General features: G+C 42.2%; 2 protein-coding genes across 6 annotated transcripts in view; both read right to left on the bottom strand.

Annotated features, from left to right (window-relative positions):
* The window catches only part of SUMO1 (small ubiquitin like modifier 1), a 44,653-nt gene extending 21,635 nt beyond the window's left edge, over window positions 1-23,018 (bottom strand). Inside the window, exons 1-2 of one of the 5 annotated variants that reach the window (XM_075529057.1) lie at window positions 22,846-23,018; window positions 21,937-22,173 (exon numbers count right to left, since the gene is read on the bottom strand). In XM_075529057.1, the coding sequence (XP_075385172.1) occupies window positions 21,937-21,998 (62 nt within the window). In that variant the 5' untranslated portion in view covers window positions 21,999-22,173; window positions 22,846-23,018. Of the gene's footprint in view, window positions 1-2,982; window positions 3,169-21,936; window positions 22,174-22,845 lie in introns of all 5 variants that reach the window. The other 4 variants (XM_075529053.1, XM_075529054.1, XM_075529055.1 and 1 more) reach the window with 4 other exon arrangements.
* LOC142424714 (small ribosomal subunit protein uS17-like) lies at window positions 9,462-11,182 on the bottom strand. Its single transcript, XM_075530097.1, has 2 exons — window positions 11,175-11,182; window positions 9,462-10,385 (listed from the first exon to the last, which is right to left on the bottom strand). The coding sequence occupies exons 1-2, from the start codon at window positions 11,180-11,182 to the stop codon at window positions 9,899-9,901; spliced, it is 495 nt and encodes a 164-aa protein (XP_075386212.1). The 3' UTR covers window positions 9,462-9,898.
* Window positions 23,019-25,247: the final 2,229 nt, after the last annotated feature.

Raw genomic sequence — 25,247 nt, 5'->3', positions numbered from 1 at the left:
TAAGAAACTTAGAAAGGGAATTCTTTTTTACAAAATAGTCTAAATGGTTCTCAAAATTACTGTATATACTCGAGTCTAAGCTGACCCAAATATCAGCCGAGGCACCTAATTTTACCACAAAAACTACATATTAAAATGTGCTGGAAAACTCAGCTTCTATGGGAGTATATACAGTGTAATCAACGGGGGGAAAGGGGGAGAGGTGTGTGTACTATCACCGAGATGGAGTCCATGTGAAAACTAAAAAAAAAAAACCAAAAAACAATACAACCCTAAACACCCTGCCTCTAGTCCATTCCAACTCACAGCAACCTTACAGGGCAGAGTAGCACTACCCCTGAGAGTCACTGAGGCTGTCTTTAATGGTGCAGAAAGCCTGTCTTTCTCCTGCAGTCTACCTGAAGAGATGGTTAAACACACCATTGCTCCTCTTTCTCCCCAGGTTTTCAATCAATGAGTGGAGGATGGAGCTGAGAATCGACATTTCTAACAAATGAGTTGTATGGCAATGCTGCTGGGACAGGAGAACTACTCCCCTACAGTCAATTCCTAGTAGCCGTCTGTAAATTATCTTCCATGAATTCTTAACCAACCATTCTCTACCCAAAGCTATCTTCTCCCACGTAATCCTAAATTAATTATTCTAGTTCCCTGAACTGTACTAAGAAAATATAAACTCATCATATTAGCATAAGTGAAGCCTAATTAGGAAAGAAAAATCAAATACCAATACTTTATTCAACTAATATAGCTAAAGGGAAAATAAACCAGCCTTATATGTTATTTTAAACGATCCGAAAGCATTATACCCAAATTTCAGGCTTGGCTGGGAAAAAAATTCGAATGATTGGTCTGGGCTAAGAAAAAGCATAAACAGGTTAAAAAAGGAAAGGAAAGGAGAGAAGAAAATACGTAATAGAAACACTGGTACAAATAGGAACTGGAAATACAGGGAATCCAGCACAGATGATACCTACAGGACCAGTGTTAAGAGTGGCAATAACGGAAGGGTGGGGAGAAGGTGGGCTGGAAAGGGGGAACTGATTATAAGCATCTACATATAACCTCCTCCCTGGGGGATGGACAACAGAAAAGTGGGTGAAGGGAGACGTCAGACAGTGTCTAAAACATGACAAATAATAATAATTTATAAAGTATCAAGGGTTCATGAGGGAGGGGGAAGCAGGGATGGAGGGGGAAAATGAGGAGCTGATACCAAAGGCGCAAGAAGAAAGCAAATGTTTTGAGAATGATAAAGGCAACAAATATACAAATGTGCTTGACACAATGGATATATGTATGGATTGTAATAAGAATTGTACAAGCCCCCAATAAAATTATTTAAAAAAACAAATAAATACAGAAGGCTACAAAATAATTTCAAATAAAGATACTGAAAAAAAAATAAGTTTAAACTAGTTCATCATTAAGCGTATCAAGAATCAGTAATCCATTTCACTCAAATTTGTCATAAACGTAGTTTTTTTTTTTTTTTAAAGTAGTTTTTCTTATACCTTAGTTAGCCACCAGATTATAAACATATAAACCAAACTCATTGCTATCCAGTCAATCCCTACTCATAATGACCCTGTAAAAAGAGCAGAAACTCCCCCACATTTTCCAACACTATAATCTTTACAGAAAGAAACTCAACTGAAATTTCTGTGGTTCAAACCCACCAATAACTCCTCAGATGAAATATAGGAGAGTCTGACTCTGTAAAGACAGCAGCCGGGAAACCCTGTGGGGCAGTTCTGCTCTGTCCTGTGGGACAACAAAGAATGAGAATTCACTCTATAGCAATGGGTGTTTTGTTGTTGTTTTTTAATCTTAACAGATGCAGATTGCTATATCTTTATCCCAAGGAGCAGCTGGTCGGTTCCAGCTGCAGATATAACAGCCAAGTGATTAACCACAGTGCCACAAGAGTTCCTTATTTAAATACAGGTCCTTGTAATATTTATAATACTATTTAGCAACCAATATACAATTCATAAGAATACAAAGGGGGTTTTCAAAAGTTCTTAGAAAAGCTCTATTACCTTTGAATTCCTTTTTTCCATACACTTTTTGAAGTCCATGAGTATAAAAATCCATGTCCACTCAAAGTGAGCCTATGGAGCAGCATAGAACCACCTCACCACCCACCACCCCAGCCCCATTGAGGTTTCCGAGACTGTAATCCTTACCAAAACAGACTGTCACATCTTTCTCCCTAGGAGTTGCTGGTGGGTTCGAGCCAGTGCCCTTCAGCTTAGGTGCCCCTAATCATGTTGTATTTTGCAAGTAAAATTACAGAGCCATTACCCAGGCATCTCAAGTCAGTGACTGAAACTAATAAATCCTTTAACCTTCCAATATTAACAGAGCATATCTAACAATGTAACTTTTAACTATGATACAGGCCAGAGCTAGAAAATGCTTAGATAACAGAATTGACTTTGTTTGCATGAATTCTTGCCTGTTTTCATTCTGCAGTGTTTTCAACATCTGCTGACTACTGCATATTACTGCAGCAGACAAAATTAACCTTCTTCAGCAGGGCAGTATTTCACCTGAAAAATAGAGGGCTGTCTTCAAACACAGACTCACCACCACTTCTCCATTAATTTATATTCATAGTAAGCAGTTGCTTCTTCCTTTTTAAGTATCCAGAGGGCAAGGGCAAGCTTAAATTCCGTGCAGTGGGAAGCAATAAACGGCAACCAAGCCCCCGCCCCCTCCTCTAACTGCAGAGGGGATGTTAAGAAGCTTTGTTTGAACTGAACAAAGAGGAGAAAACCTCCCCAAAGCCTGATCTTTTAGCTGCAAAACCAGCACAATGGGAGTGATTTTGTGCGGGTGCTCCCTAGATGGAGACACTGGTGGCTACACAGAGAAGAGCTCTTGCCCTTCCTCCACCCCCATCTCCAGCTGCCGTCAGAATTTTCTTCCTAATGCACAGTTTCTCATGCCACCGCCCACTCAAAGTGGTTCCAGTACCTTAAGACAAGAACCACACTCCATAGCACAGCATTCACTTCTGCCATCACCAAGCTAAACTCTCATCCTTCTCCATCGCTCCTTTACAGGGCCATGCAGACTTGGTTAAATTAAGACTTTTTGCCGCTTTCCATCTATGTCCATCCATTCTTCCTTCTTCAACCCTCGGTGGCCCGTTTCCTTTACCTGGAATATACATTCTACCTTAGAAATCAAATCCACTGCCATCAAGTCGATTATAACTCAGAGCAACCCTATAGGACAGAGTAGAAATACTGTGTAGGGTTTCTAAGATGAGAGCAAAACAATCTCATCTTCCTCCCCTGGACTGGCTGATGGGGCGGAACCCAATGCTTAACCCACTGCATCACCAGGACTTCTTATATCCTACCTTGTTGCCTAAAATCACCTCAGGAAACCCATCCCACACATCATGTGAAGTCCAGTATTTGAAAGGCTCTTCTTAGAAGCACAGTACCCCCCTCCTTCAACTTTCCAACTGGGAATATCTTCCTTCAGTATTCACATTGTATGACAGTAGGAGTCAGGAAATCAAGAAGTATCATACTGGGAAAATCTGGTGCAATAAATTTCCTTCAAGGTGTTTTAAAAAAATCCATGTTACTTTGAAGAATATAGTGCGCCTAACCAAAGCCAAGGTATTTTCCATTACCACATATGCATGTGAAGTTGGACTGTGAATAAGGAAGACCACATCAAGATTGGTGCTTTTGAATTGTGGTACTGTTGAGGAATATCAAATACACCATGGGCTGCAAGGAAACAAGCCATCTGTACTGGAAGAGTTAGTCAGAATGCTCCTCAGAAATGAGGATAGCCAGGACGATGATGCCCTCAGGACCAGATACTGGGTGGGTGGGGTAGAAAGGGAGAACCAATTACATGGATCTACACAAAACCTCCTCCCTGGGGGATGGACAACAGAAAGGTGGGTGAAGGGAGACGTCAGACAGTGTAAGATATGACAAAATAATAATAATTTATAAATCATTCAGGGTTCATGAGGGAGGGGGAGGGAGGGGAAAAATGAGGAGCTGTTATTAAGGGCTCAAGTAGAGAGCAAATATTTTGAGAATGATGATGGCAACAAAAGTACAAATGTGCTTGACACAATGGATGGATGTATGGATTGTGATAAGATTTGTATGAGCCTCCAATAAAATGATTTTTTTTTAAAGAAATGAGGATAGCAAGACCTCATCTCATGTTCTTTGAACATACCAGGAAGACTGGCCAATCCCTACAGAACAGTCTTGGCAATGAATCAGTTAAAAAAAGAAAAAGGAAGCCCCTCAATGAGATAGACTGCCACAGTGGCGGCAACAACAGGCTCAGACACAGGTGAGGGCGGCGCAGGACTACTCGGTGTTTCCTTCTACTGTATATACATTAAGGCCGCTGGGAGTCGGGATTGACTAGACAGCACCCAACAGCAGCAGCAATTTCTCTCTTACAGCACTCATTTCTCAATGTAAAAACACTCTCCTTTAGGTCTGTGAAATATTTACTGTGAAACTAAGAAATGCTCTATAAACCTTCACTTAATTCACAATAAAAGGTTTTTAAAAAGAAAACAAAAAATACTCCTTCCGCTCCTGACCTTATTTTATCTCAAGCTATTTTCCTCACCTTTTTTTTCAAAGCCATGTGCCCTGGTGGCATAACAGGTTATGCACTGAGCAGCATAACAGGTTATGCACTGGGGCAGCAGTTGAAAGTTACCGGCTGCTCCTCGGGAGAAAGATGAGGCTTTCTACACCATAGACTGTTACAGTCTCAGAACCTACAAGAAGCTGATCCTATGGGGTATCCGGGTCAGAAGTAACTCTGTGGCACTGAGTTTTATCAAAGCCAAACTTCTGAGACTCAACATTTCCTTTCCTACTCTCACTCTCAACCTATGTTATCAATTGATGCTCACCATTCCACCTGACACTACTCTCACCAAGGTTACCAACTGCACGGTCTAGTAGGTTCAATGGACCCTTTTCATACCTCATCTTCAACTCTCTAAATAAACACTGATGACTTCTTCCTTTGGTTTCCAAGATCCCACACTCACTCACCGGCACCCTTTCTTTCAATGCTGGTGTTCCTCTGTGTTTTTGTGTTCTTTGTCTGCCTGGGTGCGTGAGGATCCAAGCTATCAGATACTGATAACTCACAAACACTCCACTCAGACAACTTAGAGCTGAATTTCACACTCATTAATCCAAGTGACTGAATAGCTCTACTTAGATGCCCCACAAAGGACTTTGATGTAAAGGTGTCCATAACTGAATGCATTATCTCTTAATTCCTCTTCCTGAAAACAAAAACAAAAATAAATTTTTTAAAATTTACAACTCTTCCTGAATTCCCCATTATAATAAATGATTACCATTAATTTAGTTGCCCATGACAAAAACTTGGAGATCATCTTTGGTTAATTTTTCATAAACCCCAATTATGCATACAACATCCTGATAATTCTGAGTGGTTCTCAACTGTCTCATTCACTCCACCCCACGTCCCTAGTTCAAGCTCATTAGGATTACTGCAACAGCACAAGAGACTGCCCTTCTCTTGTCCCCTTTAACTCACTTTCCAAACTATCTGCATACCCAACGCTAAAATCTAATCTGATCTGTAGCTGACATATGCATTAAAGCTCAAATTCCAAGCACCTGTTTACAGTATAAGGATGACAGTGAAAGACCAAAATTTATTGGCAGAGTCCCCACATGGATTGAGCCTCCATTGAATTTCCTCTAACTAATGACCAGGGCAGGGCGGCAATCCCTGGTTTTCATCAACAAGTGCTCAAGTCCTCCTCACTTTCAGCAAACAAGGTTGTGTCACCAGCACATCACAGGTTGTTAATAAACCTTCCCCCAAACTTGATGCCGCATTCTTCTTCATATAACCCAGTTTCTCTGATTATTCACTCAGCATACAGATTGAGTAAGTATGATGAGAGGATAGAACCCTGGCACATACCTTTCCCGATTTTAAACCACGCAGTGTTCTCTTGTTCTGTTTCCACAACTGCCTCTTGATCCTTGTACAGCTTCAACATGAGCAGAATAAAATATTCTAGAATTTCCATTCTTAAGGCTATCCATAGTTTGTTAGGGTCTACATAGTCAAATGTCTTTGTATAATCAATAAAACACAAATGAACATCTTTCTAGTATTCTCTGCTTTCAGCCAAGATCCAGCTGACATCAGCAATATCCTTTTTTGCATTTCCTTTTCTAAGTCCAGCCTGAACCTTTGTCAACGTGCTGCAAAACTGTTGTTGGAGGATCTTCAGGAAAATCTTACTTGCATGTGGTATCAATGATAATATTCTGTCGAACGGCAGCCTTCAGTATGAATTACAATTCAATATAAAGAAAACCAAAATCCTCACAACTAGACAAATAGGGAGCATCATAATATAGGGGCAAAAGATTAAAGTTGTCAAGGTTTACATCTTGCTTGGATCTACAATCAATGCTCAAGAAAGCAGTTGGCAAGAGATCAAACAAAGTACTGCAATGGGTAAATCCACTGCACAAAACCCCTTACAGTGTTGAAAAGCAAAGTTGGTACTTTGACAGCAATGGGCTCAAATACAAGAACAATTGTGAGGAAGTGTAAAACCAAACTATTTAGTTCTATTTCACATCAGAAAAGACTGGAGAGCACCTAACAACTTTGGGGGGGGGGGGGGAACTGGGGAGACAGCCTTGCCCCAAGGTAGAATGCACTGGAAAGTGAATTTACTTTCACTCCCTAGCCCAGGGAAGAGCAATCTCCCTTAGACACTCTCTCGCTCGCCTGAAGGAGTCTTCCATGGAAATAATCACACTGGGGATTCTGGGGCAGAGAGGTAGGGGAGGGTGATGATGACATAGTTAAGAATCATGCCCTTACTGCTTTGGTCAGAAGGTCCTGGACCAATCTTGTAAGCTTTTCTAATTATGTACATGTTCCAATAACGGTCCTATTCCTGCTTCTATACTCTCTCTTAACTACACAGCACTGCTCCACCACAAATCATGCTTTTTCTGAGTTTTCTTTGCCCTCCCATTTCCTTTTTAAGGCTCTGTACCTCAGCAAATTCTCAGATGCCATTATGGCCTCGAGCTAATGGTCTTTCTAATCAGGATGATGTGTCTTTGTCTTTGCCCTATTGAAGACTTAAAAAATGTAAAAAAAAAAATTTTTTTTCTTAAGACTTAAAAAATGTCCTTCAGTACTGAAGCTACAGCTCAGGGAGAGGGACATGTCTGATCAGAGCACATGGGACAAATGAAGGCGGAGGAAGAGAGAGTGGAGCACACCCTGGTCCACCAATCCTTGAGGACGATATCCCTGCACAGAGCAGCCAATGCACAGAGAGGACCATTTGGCCGGCCCCACTAGGAGACACAACATCCCTCACTGACCCACAGCCATACAAGGGCAACATTGGCGACACAGTGTGGGAATTGCACCCCATCTGACCCCACCACACCGAAGCAAAACACAAAGGGTATGCAACAGAACAGCAAGGGAAGTAGAGCAAGGAAGTCCCAAGTCAATACCAAAAATAGACTTTGGGGCCAGGGCATGGCACTCCATCAGACTAACTGGAAAACACTCCTAAAGGTCAACAGACCTTGAACTATTTACAGGCTTTTCTCTCTTTTTTTTGTCATTAGTTTGTCGTTTTCTTTTGCTGTTGTTTTGCTGTCTTGTTTTTGTGCATATTATTATCTCTGCAGGTCTATCTAAATTAGACTGGATAAACACTCTGAAAGAGAAAACAACTGACCCATGGTGATGGTCATGTTGAGGACAAGGGAGAGGGGTTGGTGGGGGAAAGGAAGTGGTGTTAACAAACCCAGGAACAAGGGAACAACAAGTGATGCAAATGAGAGGCAATGAGGGTGTAAGAGGCCTGGTAGGGATTGATTATGGGCAATGTAACCAAGAGGAATTACTGAAACCCATATGAAGGCTGAGCATGAGAGTGGGACAAGGGGAAAGTAAAAGGAGAGGAAAGAAATAGGAGGCAAAGGGCATTTATAGAGGTCTAAATACAGCCATGTAATTATGTAAATATATTTACATATGACAATGGGGAAATAGGTCTATGTGTATATATGTATAGGTTTAGTATTAATGTAGCACATGGATAATGAGCCTTTACTCAAGTCCTCCGTCAATGCAAGAGCACTCTGTTCTAGTAAACTGGCATTTTGTGATACTCTCCTTCCCGACACGACTGCTGTGGTGAAGAGATTGCTGTGGTGCCGGCTATCGAAAGATGCAGCGTCCGGGGTCTCATAGGCTTGAAGGTGAACAAGCGGCCATCTAGCTCAGAAGCAACCAAGCCCACATTGAAGAACACCAGCCTGTGTGATCACAAGGTGTCGAAGGAATCAGTTATCAGGCATCAAAGAACAAAATATATCATTGTGAATGAGGGGAGTGCAGAGTGGAGACCCAAAGCCCATCTGTAGGCAACTGGAAATCCCCTTGAGCCAGTCAAGGTGCAGTGTAGCAATGATGAAGCATACAACTTTCCTCTAGTTCTTAAATGCTTCCTCCCGCCACTATCATGACCCCAATTCTACCTTACAAATCTGCTAGACCAGAGGATGTACACTGGTACAGATAGGAACTGGAAACACACAGGGAATCCAGGACAGACGATCCCTTCAGGACCAGTGGTGAGAGTGGCAATACTCGGAGTGGAAGGAAGGTGGGGTAGAAAGGGGGAACTGATTATAAGGCTCTACACATAACCCCCTCTCAGGGGAACGAACAACAGAAAAGTGGGTGAAGGGAGACGTCGGACAGTGTAAGGCATGACAAAATAATAATAATTTATAAATTATCAAGGGTTTGTGAGGGTGGTGGGATGGGGAGGGAAGGGAAAAATGAGGAACTGATATCAAGGGCTCAAGTAGAAAGCAAATGCTTTGAGAATGATGATGGCAACAAATGTAAAAACGTGCTTGACACAATGGATGGAAGTATGGATTGTAATAAGAGTTGTATGAGCCCCCAATAAAATGATTTTTTAAATGTTGTCCTTAAATTATAGCTGCAATTTTCATCTCTTCTGAACACATACAACCTTTCATGTATCCATCCCCGCCTACAATCTATTCGATTCCCCAAAAACCTCTCTAGTCCTTTCTCCATTTTCTCTACACCTTGATCCCACTCCCTCCGCTTTTTATTAAAACCGCACTCAGCCTCCAAAAGGTTTCACCGAGCACCTTCTTACATATTCTCATGCCACCTGTTTGCTAAGACTGAGTTCCTCATTGGCACCCCCTTCTTCTTTGTATCTTTCATCAAACACGGTGTCTAGGACTTTGAAGTTACTCAAGATGTTAAAAGCAATGTTTCCTGCGATAGTTTTTTGTGTCTTGTATTCTCATCAAGTTTGCAAGTGGAGAATTAGAACTTTTCAATTCTGTAAGGGCAGCCAAAAAATATTGCTAAAAAACTACAGAAACCTTTATTAAATTATCAAAATGTAAGGCGACTGCTTCTCAACTGATTTAATTCACTGCCATTTAGTCAATGCTGGCTTATAGTGATCCCCTGTGGGCTTCCAGGACAGTAACTGTTTACTGTAATAGAAAACCCAATCTTTCTCCCACAGAGCTGCTTGTGGTTTTTGAACTGCCGACCATGTGGATGGAAGCCCAGCGTATAACCACTACACCACCAGGACCCCCTTTCTCTGATTTACATTACATCAAAACAGCAGTTTGGGTAACCTCAAGGAACTCAAATTGTGTTCGTTTTAAATGTTCTTTCCAGTTTGGAAACAACAAATTCTCAAGAGGCACAGGCTGTAGGGTGGATAGGGTAAGATCTTCCGATGAAATTTTTTTTGGGGGGGAACAAAGACAAATTTATTTCCCTAGGAGGCTGGCGGAACTTCTGGAACTGCTTCTTGGTGCCTGCAGCCTTGGCGACCTTGAGCACGTTGAAGCACACAGTCTTGCTCAGGGGCCGGCACTCGCCCACAGTTGACGATGTCGCAGATCTGGACGTCCCTGAACACAGACATGTTCTTGTGGTGCTTCTCAAAGCGGATGTATTCGCCGATGTAGTTCAGGTCGTCTTGGCGGATGACAATGGTCCTTTGCATCTTCCTCTGGGTCACCACGCCAGACAGAATCCGCCCTAGGATAGATATGTTGTCCGTGAAGGGACATTTCTTGTCAATGTAGATTCCCTCAATGGCCTCCTTGGGCATCTTGAAGCCCAGGCCAATGCTCTTGTAGTAACGAGGACTCGGCTGCTTTTGGTAGGCACCCTCAGTCTGAATGTCTGCCGTCTTCCCGGCCGCCTGGAAAAAAGAGGGCCGCGGAAGCGCCCGAGTTTCCTTATTGGCAACGCGAGGTCTGCAAAGGCCAATGAAATTCTTAAAGGCCACTCTTTAATACCCTCAAAGAATGAGCAGGTACACTGGAAAAGATTTTTCTCAGCACAACTTTACTGTCCTTTTCTCACTGATGCATTCAATTTTCTTACAACCGCTTCAGAGTAAGTTCCCTAATCGTCCTTTGTCCTTCACGAAATTCTACCAATATTACCCCTTTGAAACTGAAAATAATATAAACAAAAAAACACCAGTTGCCATAACTGAACTGATCTCTGCCTTAAATTTAACTGACCAGGCAGATCCTCTTGAAAGTTATTGGTCCCTCTCCCTCCCCATTTTTTCTTTTTTCTTTCTTTTTTGTTTGGGAAGTGGGGGCTCCTCAACCAGACTGAAACAAGTGTACTGCCAGGAGAGTGTGGCTGTAGCCACTCACTGACGACAGAAACATGTTTAAACCCATTCTGTTTGGGGTAAACCCAAACATGTATGAACTAAACCCTAGTGGCAATGCTTTTGATGTATCCTTGTATAACACCTCAAGTGCCAGGGAAATAGGCAATTATTAAATGTTTATAGAATTAACAGCAGTATTCTCGATACCACAACACAAACCCTTAGCCATGCTTCAGAATTCAACTGCATACACTAGTTAGTTCAGACAAAGACCCTTTCAGGTTTGTTTGGTATTTTTTTAATTCACTTCAATTTCATATGAGCTGGTGAGCACTCAGATTTGAAATTTCCAAAAATTAAGTCGACTACTTTCCCTACTCAACTTAGCGATCTCTTCCCAACTGTGAGCCCTCACAGTACCATCGTCTGAGCGATGTGCTAGGGAGTCTCCTGCTTGCCTGCTAGTCCTTGGATTTTAAGGTGCTCCTTTGTCTTTGACAACCTCTCTTAGGAAGTGAAAAGATCTTGGACCAAATCTGCCAGTTTGTCCCCAGTGATTTGTTTCTTTTGTATGCCTTCCTTCCTCTCCGTGCCTGTAAGAAAAAGCAGCCAGTACAGAGTAGTATGGTATGCTGGTTACAAAACAGTTAAAGTATTCAACACGGGGACTGGGGCAGTAAGTCATTAAATGAGAAAATTCCAGAGAGGCCTTGGTAATTTGGCTGGAAAGAGAACCCAGCCCCCGAGCAAGAGAAACTGATGATAGAGAAGTAATAAAGTAACAATATGGATGGAAAGAAAAAAAAAAATAAACGGGAACATCTACATTTTCAAATCTGTGTCATCTAGAGACCGAATCCTAGTACTTAAAGTGGGAGAGGAATTTAGACAGCTGAGGCACTATCCAGAATAGCTTAAAAATAAGAGATGGCTGGATCTAGAAAAAGAATTAGAGAAAACCCAACAGTTCTCACTTGAAAAATGTACAAAATTCATGAGAAGAGTTTTATATCATTTCAAAGTCAAAAGAGCAAGACTTTTGCATTCTGGCAATCAGTTGACAATTTAGTCTTACAGATAAAGGATCACACTTTCCCCTTAAAGTGTCACTGCCCTGAAGTGGGGGTAGGGTGGGGTGGGAGATGGAAATGATGAGAGGGGTTGGGGAAGCATACAAAAAAATTTTTTAAGCATCACTGCCCCTACAAGTTGCACAGGGATTGTTCATTCTTACTGTAGAAGGGGGCTCCTAGGGAAACCCAAATTCAGATAAGAATGAATTTACTCCCTCTTTCCCTGGGTCTTCGGGAGGAGACGAACCAGTCGAGCCAGTCAGGGTGCAGTGTAGCAATGATGAAACATACAACTTTCCTCTAGTTTGTAAATGCTTCCCTCCCGCTGATCCCCCCCACTATCATGATCCCAATTCTACCTAGACCAGAGGATGTACACTGGTACAGATAGGAACTGGAAACACATGGAATCCAGAACGGAAGATCTCTTCAGGACCAGTGGTGAAAGTGGTGATACTGGTAGGGTGGAGGGAGGGTGGGGTGGAAAGGGAGAACAGATTACAGGGATCTACATATAACCTCCTCCCTGGTGGACAGACAACAGAAAAGTGGGTGAAGGGAGACATCGGACATTGTAAAATATGACAAAATAATAATTTATAAATTATCAAGGGTTCATGTGGGGGGGAGAAGGAGGGAGTAAAAATGAGAGGCCGATGCTAGGGGCTAAGTGGAGAGCAAATATTTTGAGAATCATGATGGCAACAAATGTACAAATGTGCTGTACACAATTGATGAATGTATGGATTGTGATAAGAGTTGTATGAGTCCCCAATAAAATTATTAAAAAATGAATTTACTTTTATTTGGTAATACTGACAAAGAGATAGGCCATGAATTTTAAATAACCTTAAAGCAATTCAATAACATTGAATTTAAAATAACATTAAAAATAAGCCAACAGAACAGTAAGGTCCCAGGGAATGCTAAAGGTGGACTTTGGAGCCAGGGCATGGTGCCCCAACAGACTGGACTAGAAAACACTCCTAAATGCCAACAAACAGTCCTTGAACTAACTACAAGCTTTTCTTTCATGTTGTATTTTGTTTTTTGTCATTTGGTTTGTTGTTATTGTTTTGTTGCGTATTGTTGCTTGGTTTTGCTCTGTCTTGTTTTTGTGCATGCTATTATCTCCACAGCTGTCTAAATAAGATAGGCTGGATGAACAATCTGGAGGAGAAAACAACAGAACCGACAGTTCCGGGGGGACATGGGACAAGGGGAGGTGGGGGAAAGGTAGTAGTGTTAACAAACCAGGGACAAGGGAACAACAAGTGATCCAAATCGGTGGTGAGGAGGGTGTAGGAGGTCTGGTAGGGCGTGATCAAGGGTAATGTAACCAAGACGAATTACTGAAACCCAAATGAAGACTGAGCATGATAGTGGAACAAGAGGAAAAGTCAAAGGATATAGAGGAGAGAGCTAGGAGGCAAAGAGCATTTATACAGGTCTAAATAAAAGCATGCATGTATGCAAATGTATTTATATATGAGGATGGGGAAATAGATCTATGTACATATATTTATAGGTATAGTATTAAGGTAGCAGAAGGACATTGGGCCTCAACTCAAGCAGTCCCTCAATGCAAGAATACCTTCTTCTATTAAATTGGCATTCTATGATGCTCACCCTCCCTACACAACCACTGATGACAAAGCGGGTGAATAAGCAAATGTGGTGAAGAAAACTAATGGTGCCTGACTATCAAAAGAGCGCATCTGGGGTCTTAAAGGCTTGAAGGTAAACAAGTGGCCATCTAACTGAGAAGCAACAAAGCCCACATGGAAGAAGCACACCAGCCTGTGCGATCGTGAGGTGTTGAACAGGCATCATCAGAACAAAAAAAATCATAGTAAATGAGGCAGGCACTGCGGAGTAGACACCCAAAGCCCATTTGTAGGCAACTGGACATCCCCTTACAGGAGGGCCTCAGGGAGGAGATGAGCAAGCCAGTCAGGGTGTGATATGGCAATGATGAAACATACAACTTTCCTCTAGTTCCTAAATGATTCCTCCCCCCACCCCATCCACTATCATGATCCCAATTCAACCTTACAAATCTGCCTAGACCAGAGGATGGACACTGGTACAGATAGGAACTGGAAACACAGGGAATCCTGGGTGGATGATCCCTTCAGGACCAGTGGTATGAGGGCGATACTGGGAGGGTGAAGGATGGGAGGAAAGGGGGAACTGATTACAAGGGGGAACTGATTACGTGTGACCTCCTCCCTGGGGGACGAACAACAGAAAAGTGAGTGAAGGGAGACGTCGGACAGGGCAAGATATGACAAAATGATAATTTACAAATTATCAAGGATTCATGAGGTAGCGGGGCGGGAGGAGAAAAAATGAGGAGCTGATGCCAGGGGCTTGGGTGGAGAGTGGATGTTTTGAGAATAATGAATGATGAATGTATAAAAGTGCTTTACACAACTGATGTATGTATGGATTGTGATGAGCCCTTAACAAAATTATTTTTAAAAACATACAAAAAATAAGCCAAAATTTTCATACTTAAAATTCTGTTAACCATAGGTCTTACGTCAATTTACTTCCTTATGAACAAAGCTCAACAATGGTTAACTGGCTAAGTCTAACACTCATATTCATTATTAACGAGTACAAACCAAGTATTACCACAAAGTCACCTCCCTCTTATTTAAATGGATTTACCACAGTTCTACTAAAGACAATCAAAATGCATTTACATTTTCATCTTCATGCTTCCCTGTGCTCAAACTTACTGAGAAGGTCTCCTAAAGATTTGGGGCACAATGGGTCAGATTTAGCTCTGTCACTTCAAGTCTTAAGGAATACATAATGTCAAGGCCCTAGGCCTTTAGCACAAGTACAATCAACACTAAAATTGTGGCAAATGCATGGATGACACTAAGGAACCCAAAGCACTGGTTATTTTACCTCTACTCTGAGCCTGGACTACACCCAGACAGGCTTGGATGTGCGGCAAACACGGTCGATGGCTTATCCATTACCCATTTCCCTCTTCTTCCTTAGAAAGAGACAACTAGAAAAAGAGAGAGACATCTAAAAACACAGGTCCCAGCTTCTCTTGTGGCCATTTGACACAGAACTGGGTGATGAGATATGAGGTGACACACTTTGCTGATACATGTTTTTTAATGCACAATTTTGCTTGGCTCCTGCCTGAACACAAACACAAAATAATGTTGTTGTTTTTTAAGTTTTCAAGGATTCCATTTTATTTGGATATACAACAAATGCTCATCAAAATGGCACTTGAGAAATGTGCAGCAAAAGATCTTAAGCATTAAAAAGCAAAGATGTCACTTTGAGGACTAAAATGCTCGACTTAAGCCATGGTATTTTTTTTAAATCATTTTATTGGGGACTCTTACAACTCTTCTCACAATCCATAAATCCATCCATTGTGTTAAGCACCATTGTACATTTGTTGCCATCATCATTCTCAAAACATTTGCTTTTAAAAAACAAAAAACAATTGGCTTTCTGCTTGAGCCCTTGGTATCAGCTCATTTTCCCCTCCCTCCCTGCTCCCCTCTCCCTCATGAACCCGTGATACTTTGTAAATTATTATTACTTTGTCATATCTTACCCACTCCCTTCACCCACTTTTCTGTTGTCCATCCCCCAGGGAGGAGGTTATATGTAGATCCTTGTAATTGGTTGGCCCTTTCACAAAATAATGTTCTTATGACACAAGAAAACAAATAAGAGTGAAATACATCTATTAAAGATGAAGATAAATGAAGCTAGAAATCTAATGACTATCCCTGAGTGAGTTAGCGCTAGACTTATTGTATGAAAACAATAAATTCCATACTTATTTAAATTACTTTATATGTACACACACACACCTCTATGTATCAGGTTTGCTGTAAATCAGTGGAAAAGCTAAACTCTAAGAAAGTGCTATAAATAGGTACTGTTTGGCTCAAACTAACAAGAAAAATAATTTGCTGACTAGTCAATTCTGACACATGGTGCCCTTCTTCCATATGTTATATAGCTGAACTGCCTCAGTTTTCTTAGCCATATCTTAACAACACACCACCAGACTTTTCTTTCTCGGCACTGGGGAGTGCTTTTGAACTGCTAAAACTCAACCAAACTCAAATTCTTTACCCAGGAACATGCTAAGAAGTTTCTAGAAAATTACCTCACTGTGCATCAGAAGAAGACTGGATAGTGTTACAGTCATACAATGGAATGCAACACCGTAATTAAATTTAACACTATACACCTCAATACACAATTAACATGGATGAATCAAATACAATGTTGAGAGAAAAACAACAGACACTGATTATACTGTATTATTCCATTCATGTTTTAATGAATTAAAAGTGTATATTTACTGTTATTATAAATGTATTTTTATTGGTGCATTAATAGGCTAGAAAACCTTTTTTTTAAACGTTTTATTAGGGGCTCATACAACTCTTATCACAATCCATACATCAATTGTATAAAGCACATCTGTACATTATTTGCCCTAATCATTTTTTCTTTTTTTACATTTTATTAGGACTCATACAACTCTTATCACAGTCCATACATATACATACATCAATTGTATAAAGCACATCCATACATTCCCTGCCCCAATCATTCTCAAAGCATTTGCTCTCCACTTAAGCCCTTTGCATCAGGTCCTCTTTTTTTTCCCCCTCCTTCCCCACTCCCCCCTCCGGGCTAGAAAACCTTTTTAAAAAGAAAAGGAGAGGGGAAAATGACCCTAGGACAGCCTTAACAATTCTAGAGGTCTAGCAAGTCTAGAGACTAGAACTCCACCCTTCCTGCCTTCAAGTCTTTTCTTTCAGATCCTTGTCAGTTCAGCAAAAGGCAATGATTCAAATGCACCAAGAATGGTCAGACTCTAAAGATATGACAACTAGCATAAATTGCTGAATGGCATACTAACTTGCTGTGTAAACTTTCCCCAAACCATAATAAAATGCTCAAAAGATAAAGTATTACAAATGAAACAACACTATTCACAACAGCAAAAGCAGGGAAACAAACTAAATGACCATCAGGAGGAGAATGGATACATAAATTTGGGACATACAACGGGACAGTAGGAAACATTAAAAAAAGAGGCAGGATCTGTGAAACACTCCTGACATGAATGAATCTGGAGGACATTCTGCAAAGTAAGTCAATCATCAAAGTTCAAATAGTGCAAGCAACTACTGTCATTTAAAAAAAATCAAGAAAAGGTTTTCACCCTCAAAGCAGCATCTTTTGATGGCTACCAGGGGTGCACAGGGGAAGGAAGAGAAAAGCACAGGTCAGAGGCCAAGCAGGTATTCTTTTTGTGAAAGGCAAGCAATGTCCAACCACAGGGAGATGAGGCGAACTTGATGGAAACAGGGCAAGACAACAGATGTGTTTACAGTAAGTTGTTAAAGGTATAACATGATCTGCTCTGTAAACCTTCACCTAAGTCATAATAAAAGTTTAAATAAATGAAATAGAATGCCATGTTACATGAACATCCTAATTTTAAATCATAAAATGGAAGTACTAATATATAAATTCAATGTGAACCTGCCCACCTTTTTTTTTAATTGGAGTAATATCAGAGAATTAATGGCCTAAAAAAATCTAATCACAATTTCAGGAAATTCCCAAATGGAATGCTATAGGTGTCCTAAGGGAAATTTAAACAAGCTTTATGTCCCAAAAGAAGTAGTCATTCAATCTTGGAGATAATTTTTTTTTTAAGTTGCCCTTTCAAGTCAATTGCTGGGAGCAAAAATTTTAAAGGCATACAACACATAAAAAGAAAACTATTCCATGGCAACCAACCTTTCCTCAATTACAAAATAACACCAGGGACTCAAAAGGAAGAGAAATAATGGTGCCCAAAATATAGTGAGTCAGCTAAGTATTTGCTGACTGGAGGGGTCCTGCCACATATTCATTTGAGGAACTTCTTAGTAAGTATGACTGTCTCTATGCTGGGCACAACAGAAAACAAGGAGTAACTCTGGAAAAGCAGACTGACAGGGACAGCTACGTAGGTAAATAATTGTGACACTGTATGAGAGCTGTGAAAGAGACGTCCATAGCGCTATGGACGCAGAAGAGCACCGTGGCATGTTGGACAATGGGCTTCAGTTTTGAAATCTGAACTCAACTAACCATGACAATCATTCAGTTTTCAAAATATGATTTACATGTCATGTAAGTGAAACATTTTATTGCAATCCATGAATAGTACTTCATATGTCTATCAGAGAGAATACAGAATATATCATTTCTTTTCCAGGACATGGAATATTTCTGTATGCATCACTAAATACACTCAATTCACAGCTAAGCTTTACTTACTCATTGATCTAATGGGTACATAAAGTTTAATAGACATATTCTCCAGCTACCTCAGGTTAATAGTTACTATAATGAGTAAACAATAACAGCTTAGCTAGAAAAACAGTATGAAAAAAAAGAAACAACACTACAGGGAATTACACTTCCTCAACAGAAGAAACATAATGAACGTGCTGGAACACAAAGAATTGCAGTCTTTGTTACTCCTCCTTGGAGAAATGACATCCTTTCCTTTATTCTGGGCTGGCATCAGTGACTTCTTGACCAACAGAATGCAGAAGTGACTTCCAAAGAGTAGGTCTTAAGAAGTCATGCAGTTTGCACCAAGATGATAGAGATCCCGCCCTCCCTCCTTCTCCTCCTCCTGTAACTGCCATAAATCTGAATGCCCTGAAAGGAGCAGATAGTGAGGCCACTAGGAGACCTTGAGCACCCAGGAGCAGCCCCCCTCTGCACCCGGTTCTCCTAGCCACAGCCATTTTAGTTTCCCTAACTGAAGTCCCTAACTACAGGTGAAGAGTGGTCATATACTGAGAGCTGGGAAAAATGCAGACCTATGAGTGAAACAAAACTATTTTTCTTTAAAAGTCACTCAATTCAAGGGTTATCATTTGTTAGGCAGAAAGAACCTTGGTGGCCCAGGGGTAAAGTACTGGGTCAGCAGTTGGAACCTATTGGTTGTTCTGGGAGAGGAAGATACAGCTGTCTACTTCAGTAAAGAATACAGCATTGGAATCCCTCTAGGCAGTTCTACTCTGTCCTATATGATCGCTTATGAGTTGGAATCTATTCAACTGGCAGTGGGTTTCAAAGGAGTTGGAAAGCAGCAACAGGTAATGAAAACAATCACAAAAGTTTTCAAATCTTTGACTACCCATAAAAAGGAACTGAATCAATTTATGTGGATGAGGGGTAACTGTTATTACAAAGTGTTAGAATATAAAGCAAATCAGTCATTTAATTTAAAGCAAATCAGTCATTTAATTTATTACAGTGGAAAGACCTGCACTGAAGATCAAAACTGGTTTTGATGATGAGGATAAGGAAAAAAAACACAATAAGCCTGAGTACAAGGATGGGCCAAGGGACGGGGGGCAAAGAGAAGCGTAAATGACCCTTCCCTCCTGTGTTAGCTTCTGGGTGCTTGTCAGTCAAATAAGATGATGCTAAAGAATACCCCATCTGACTTCGGTCATTCAGGTGGTCCTTAACCTTTTTTGAGGGATGGTGTGCCCTTGTGGAAGACCATGGGTCCTTAATCCTCCTGAATACACATTCACAAACACTACAAAAACATTCGATACAATTTCAGTGGGTTCTCAGCCTTTAAGTCCTCTAAGATTTACAGACCTGGTGTAAAGACTGTCTTGGAGGATTATTTAATAACAGTCCACAAATCCACCATAATTCTAGGGCTATTAAAAATGTAAGTGTAGGGGAGGGAGGGGGAAAAAAGAGCAGATATCAAGGGTTCAAGCAGAGGGAAAATGCTTTGAAAACAATGATGGCAACAAATGTACAAATGTGCTTGATGCAATGGATGAATGCAGGGATTGTAATAATAGCTGTAAGAGCCCCCCTCCAATAAAAGTATTTAATAAAATAAATAAGTGTAACACTGTTTCAAATTCCAAAAATAATTATGTTGCATTAATCATTGAGAACACAGCAATGCAATATTGCGTAAAGTTAATAGTCACTATTCTACTCTGAAATTATTCACCATTAATATCTTAAACTCAAAAACCTCAGAGGTGCTCAGAAAACACAATTTTCTAAAAGAATTTGGCTTAAATGAGGGTTGTTTTGTGTAGACAGCATTCAATCGCATGCTGCTAATACTGCACAGTAATGACTTTGAATTCTTACTCTTGATTATAAGCCCCTAAAGGATCTGAATTCAACTTCAGACCACTTTCAGTCCTTAGTACCCAACCCTTGTGCTTGTACTGTGTCTGATTATTAATTACAGTGCTGGTCACCCAGGCCAAAGAGTAACAGTTCCCCAACTTTTTGATCTTGGAACTCTTTTACAGTCAAAAATTACTTTAAGGCCCATAAACCTCTTGTGACCCTGATTATATATACTGAAATTTATAGTATTAAAACTGAGAGTATATTTATTAAATGCTAATTCTTTTTTAAAGCAATAAACTCATTCAATGTTAACATACTTTTATTATTTTTCAAAACAGAAAATTAGTGAAGGGTGGCAATGGTTTACATTTTTCCAAATTTCTTTATTGTGCAGCAGGAAGCAAGCAGATTCTCACATCTGCTTCTATATTTCAACATGTTTCATATCACAAGTCCTATAACCTCTAGACGAGTCCTGGTACCATGGTGGGCTTCAGGTTGAGCTGCTAACCACAATGTCAGCAGCTTGAACTCACCAGCTGCTCCATTTGATAACTGAAGCTATCTGCTAAGGTAAAAGATTTATATGCCTGGAATCCCAAAAGGGCAGTTCTACCCAGGCCTATAAGGTCACTGTGCACTGGAATTGACTCGATGGGTATGGGTTTAGTTTGTTTTTGTATATATCCTCTATAAACTCCACTGAACACTCGAGAAAGAATGAGAGTGAAAACGGTAAACAATGCCCTAGTATTGCTTTGAAAAGCAGAGCCCTGGCGATACAGTTGGTTACACTTTTGGCTGCCCACAAGGTCAGCAGTTCAAAACCACAAGCATCTCAAGAGCACAAAGGTGAGGATTTCTATTCCTGTGAACATGTACAGTCTCTGAAGCCCACAGGGGCAGTTCTACGTTCCCCTAAGTTGGAATCTACTCAAGGGCAGTGAGTTCTGAGTTTGCTCTTATTGTTATGAAAACTATTGGCCTCCCAGAAACTTCAAGTCAGACTCAGTACAATCAAGTGGATTCCAAGTCTCATTGACCCTACCTATAGAGTAGTGCTGTTCCTTCGGCTTCTGGGGCTTTTAATCTTTACAAACAAGGGTGGCCAGCCTCCTCTTCCTCTCTCTCTCTCTCTCCTCTCTCGGAACAGGTGGTAGGTTCAAACTGCTGAGCAAGCAACTCAGTGAGTACCCCACAGTATGAACATCAGACTTTGGACTCCCAGAAGATGTCCCAACAGAATCTCAAGAACTTCTGATCTAGAGTCACTATCTCAAGCTCTTTTGTTTCTTCCAGAATGCCATGTCTTTCCTTAACTGACTTTAATTTCTAACTAGAGCAAAAAAATTCTAAAATCCATCATCTAATTATTTCTGTATGTTACTGTTTCATTAAACTATAGTAAATCTCAACATGTTCCCTTGTCATTTCTGAGCATCAGTGCAAAAGGCAGGTGAAACTAAGCATTTACACCTGTTCTTACCTCTTTGGTAACCAAGTAAACAACTGTCCTGGGAAATATTTACAATGCCATTCTCATACCAACTTGAGAATTAATCCGGATTATTAGTAAGGTTATTATGGTTATTTTTTGTAAACGATGTGCAAGAGTACAAAGCCACAAAAGCTTCACTTGCTCTCACCAAGTGGTACAAAGCTTAGTGAAAAGCTAAGAGAACAAGCGGGTTAAATGTAAAAGTCCAAGTACAGTGTAGAGATGCGTGAAAAACACTCTTTAAACACTGTCATCGTGAAACAAACGGTCCAAAAAGTACTTTCACACAGTCCAAGTCTTTTGCGCAAACAAACCGAAGACACGCCAAGAACCTTGTAAACGGAAAACCAGGCATAACCGTAGTTAACTAATAGAATGAATGGGAGAAAGGGACGAACAAACCGGACCTGAGTTCAAATCTCAAGGAAATGCCTGGCACTGTCAACGAGATGAAGGGGGCAGTCATCATCTGCAGCTTTCTCGAACCGACTGTCCCGCGGCTACTCTACAGCCACGAAGTTCTCCTGCGCTTCGCGGCCATCTCCAGGTGAACGTCCAGGTGAAGGGGGTTTTGTCGCGCTAGTCCTTTGGTTCTATTTCGTCTCTGGGTTATTTCTGAGCGCTCGGTTTCCACTGGAGAGTGACTGAACCAATCCCAAGTAAGACAGGGGAAAGTAACAAGAAAAGAGGCGACGGCTCGGCACCCAGACGCGCAAAGGCTCTCGCTGCACCGATCCGAACGCAAAAGGCAGATCCTTCTCGGTTCCCGTGGGCCCCAAACACCATCCCCCAGCCCCGCCCCTCCCCCACCCCGTGCCGTCCAGAGGCCGCGATGCCAGAAGGGGAGCCCATCCGCGCTCCGGGGCCCCCGAGCCTCCCCGTCACCGACTCGCTCCCGTTACATAACCGGGGCCTGCGGCGCCGTTTCGGCATTCCGTCCGCAGCGGAGGGAGACGGCCGGGCTCCCCAGGGGCCCTCTTTGGGGGGGTGGAAGCAGAGCCCCGCACCTGGCAGACCCTGGGGAAGAGGAGGGACGACGGGCGCGCGGCAGCGACCACAGGCGCCGGGGCTTCGGGAGGGCGGGGGGCAGAGCCCTCAGAGGAGCGGGGCGGTTCCGGGGCGCCGGCGGCCGGCCCCGACCTGCCCGCCGCGTCCGCTCCGCTCCCTCGCGGCCCGGGTCCCCGCCGCCCGCCCCCTCCCCCAGCCCGCCTTCCCCTCCCCCGCCTCCATCCCCCCTCCCGCCCCCCGCCGCCCCAGCCCAGCGGCCGGCCGAGCAGGGCCCCGCCAGCGCCGCCGCACGGCCCCCGGCCCGGTACCTGGTCAGACATGGTGACGCTGGCCTCGCCCCGGGGGTCTCCGCACTGCAGCGACCTCGGCCCGGCAGACTCTCGCTCCGGGGTTTACAAACCCGTCAGGCTCCCCCACAGCACCACACCGCGGCGGAAGGACTGCCGCGACGCCGCTCGTCACTTCCGCCGCGCGCAGGAGGAGGGCCGGGCCCCGCCAGGCGGCGAGGCGGGAAAACGCGTGCGGGAGCGGCGCCCGGGCGCGGGGACGAGCCCCGCCCCGCCCCGCCCCTCCCCTCGCAGGACCCCGGGCCCGGCACGCGGGGGGCCGACGCCGCCGAGCAGCCAGACGCCTCGGCCGAGGCTGAGTCCCCCAGCTCTGGAAACTCCTTTTGTCTCCCGCAGTCTCGCTCATCGCCGGGGTCTCCTGAGTGTGTTGAACTTGAATGCTAGTCCTTCGTAGCCTCACATAGAGCTAACAGTTTTAGCTCGAGCCATACACATGACCTTGATTTAAAAAAAGAAAAAAAAAACGCGATCCCATTGCACACAACTTGGATAGCCACTGAGGAAAACGTGCTGCTGAAAGTTCTCGTTCATGGGGAAGAGGAGGTAATTCAGGTCCCTTGAGCTTATTTTTTCTAATTGTAGGAAAAAATATACACAATAAAACATTCTCCAATTCCACAACTTCTACATGTATAATTCAGTGCCATTAGTTATAGTCTCCGTGTTGGACGACCATTATTGATATTCTTTTCCAAATTCCACCACCGTTAAACTCAATGCTCCTTAAGCAATAACTTTTTCCTTCGCCCATGTTAACCACTGGTCAACTTGGGGTTTTGGTTTGGGTTTTTTGTATTGTTTAGTGGTTTTCGTGATGTAATAGTCACATGTTATACACTTCCACGGTTAAACCGCTTTTTAAAAGAGTTGTATATAGTCACAATCACTTCTAGTGCTCCCCACTCCTACCCAACCCTACATTTGGTCTTCTTTGTTCAATATCCAACTTTAAAAAAAAAAAACATTTTATTAGGGACTCATACAACTCTTATCACAATCCATACATACATCACTTGTATAAAGCACATCTGTACATTCTTTGCCCTCATCATTTTCTTTTTTTCAAAAACATTTTATTAGGGACTCATACAACTCTTATCACCATACATACATCAGTTGTATAAAGCAGCTCTGTACATTCTTTGTCCTCATCATTTTCAAAGCATTTGCTCTCCACTTAAGTCCTTTGTATCAAGTCCTCTTTTTCCCCTCCCTCCCTGCTCCCCCCTCCCTCATGAGCCCTTGATAATTTATGTTATAATTTTGTCATATCTTGCCCTGTCCGGCGTCTCCCTTCACCCCCTTTTCTGTTGTCCATCCCCCAGGGAGGAGGTCACATGTAGATCCTTGTAATCGGTTCCCGCAATATCTAACTTTTACATACATATGAGGCAATTGAAAATACCATGGCTTGAGTTCACCTTAGTCCTCAAAGTAACATTGTTGTCTTTCAATACTCTAGAAGTGTATTGTGCAGCAGATTTACGTAATGCAATGTGTCCTTTGATCTCTGACTGTTGCTTCCATGAGCATTGATTGTGGATCCAACCAAGACAAAATTCTTGACAATTTCAACCTTTTATCCATTTTTAATGATGTTACCTATTGGTCCAGTTGTGAGAAATTTGGTTTTCTTGCTCTCTCTTCCCTGTGTCTTATTGGCTCCTCTTATTTTTTCAACAGTTTTATTGGCACATAATTTACATATCAGAGAATTGAGTAGTTTAATCATATCAAGGGGAATTGTACAATCACCACTACCTCTATCTTAGAGCATTTCTCCCCCCACCCCCATGCTTAAATTGTCTTTAAAATGAGTTGTGTAATCACGATCAATTATAGTGAAATTTCTGTCATGGAGCAACTAAGAGATACTTGCACCCAGAACAAATCCAGGTCATGTCTAAAGGGAAGTCAGCTGGCCAAGTATTGAGTTCAATCCAGCACAATAAAGATTACAATGGCCTCTGCCTGATAGTTCTGTTTCCCCAAAATAATGATCTTGTGAATCCCACCAAATGATTGGATGGGATCATACAAAAGGGTTGTGTGGCACTAGGCAGCGGTTCTCAACCTGTGGGCCACAACCCCTTTGGGACTTAAACGATCCTTTCACAGGGGTCATCTGATTCATAACAGTAGCAAAATTACAGTTATGAAGTGGTAATGAAAATAATTTTATGGTTGGAGGAGTCACCACAACATAAGGAACTGTATTAAAAGGTCGCAACATTAGGAAGGTTGAGAACCACTACACTAAGGGGCTTGCACAGCTTGCTAATATTGCAAACAAAGGCATGGTACTCTTGTGAGGGTTGGACCATAAAAATAAGGGGTATGAAACTCTATGGATGGTCAAAACA

The sequence above is a fragment of the Tenrec ecaudatus genome, chromosome 13 (assembly GCF_050624435.1).
Source record: "Tenrec ecaudatus isolate mTenEca1 chromosome 13, mTenEca1.hap1, whole genome shotgun sequence".
In the NCBI taxonomy this organism is placed as follows: domain Eukaryota; kingdom Metazoa; phylum Chordata; class Mammalia; order Afrosoricida; family Tenrecidae; genus Tenrec; species Tenrec ecaudatus.
Note: the sequence above shows the minus strand (reverse complement) of the source record. Positions and strands in the feature narration are given on the sequence as shown.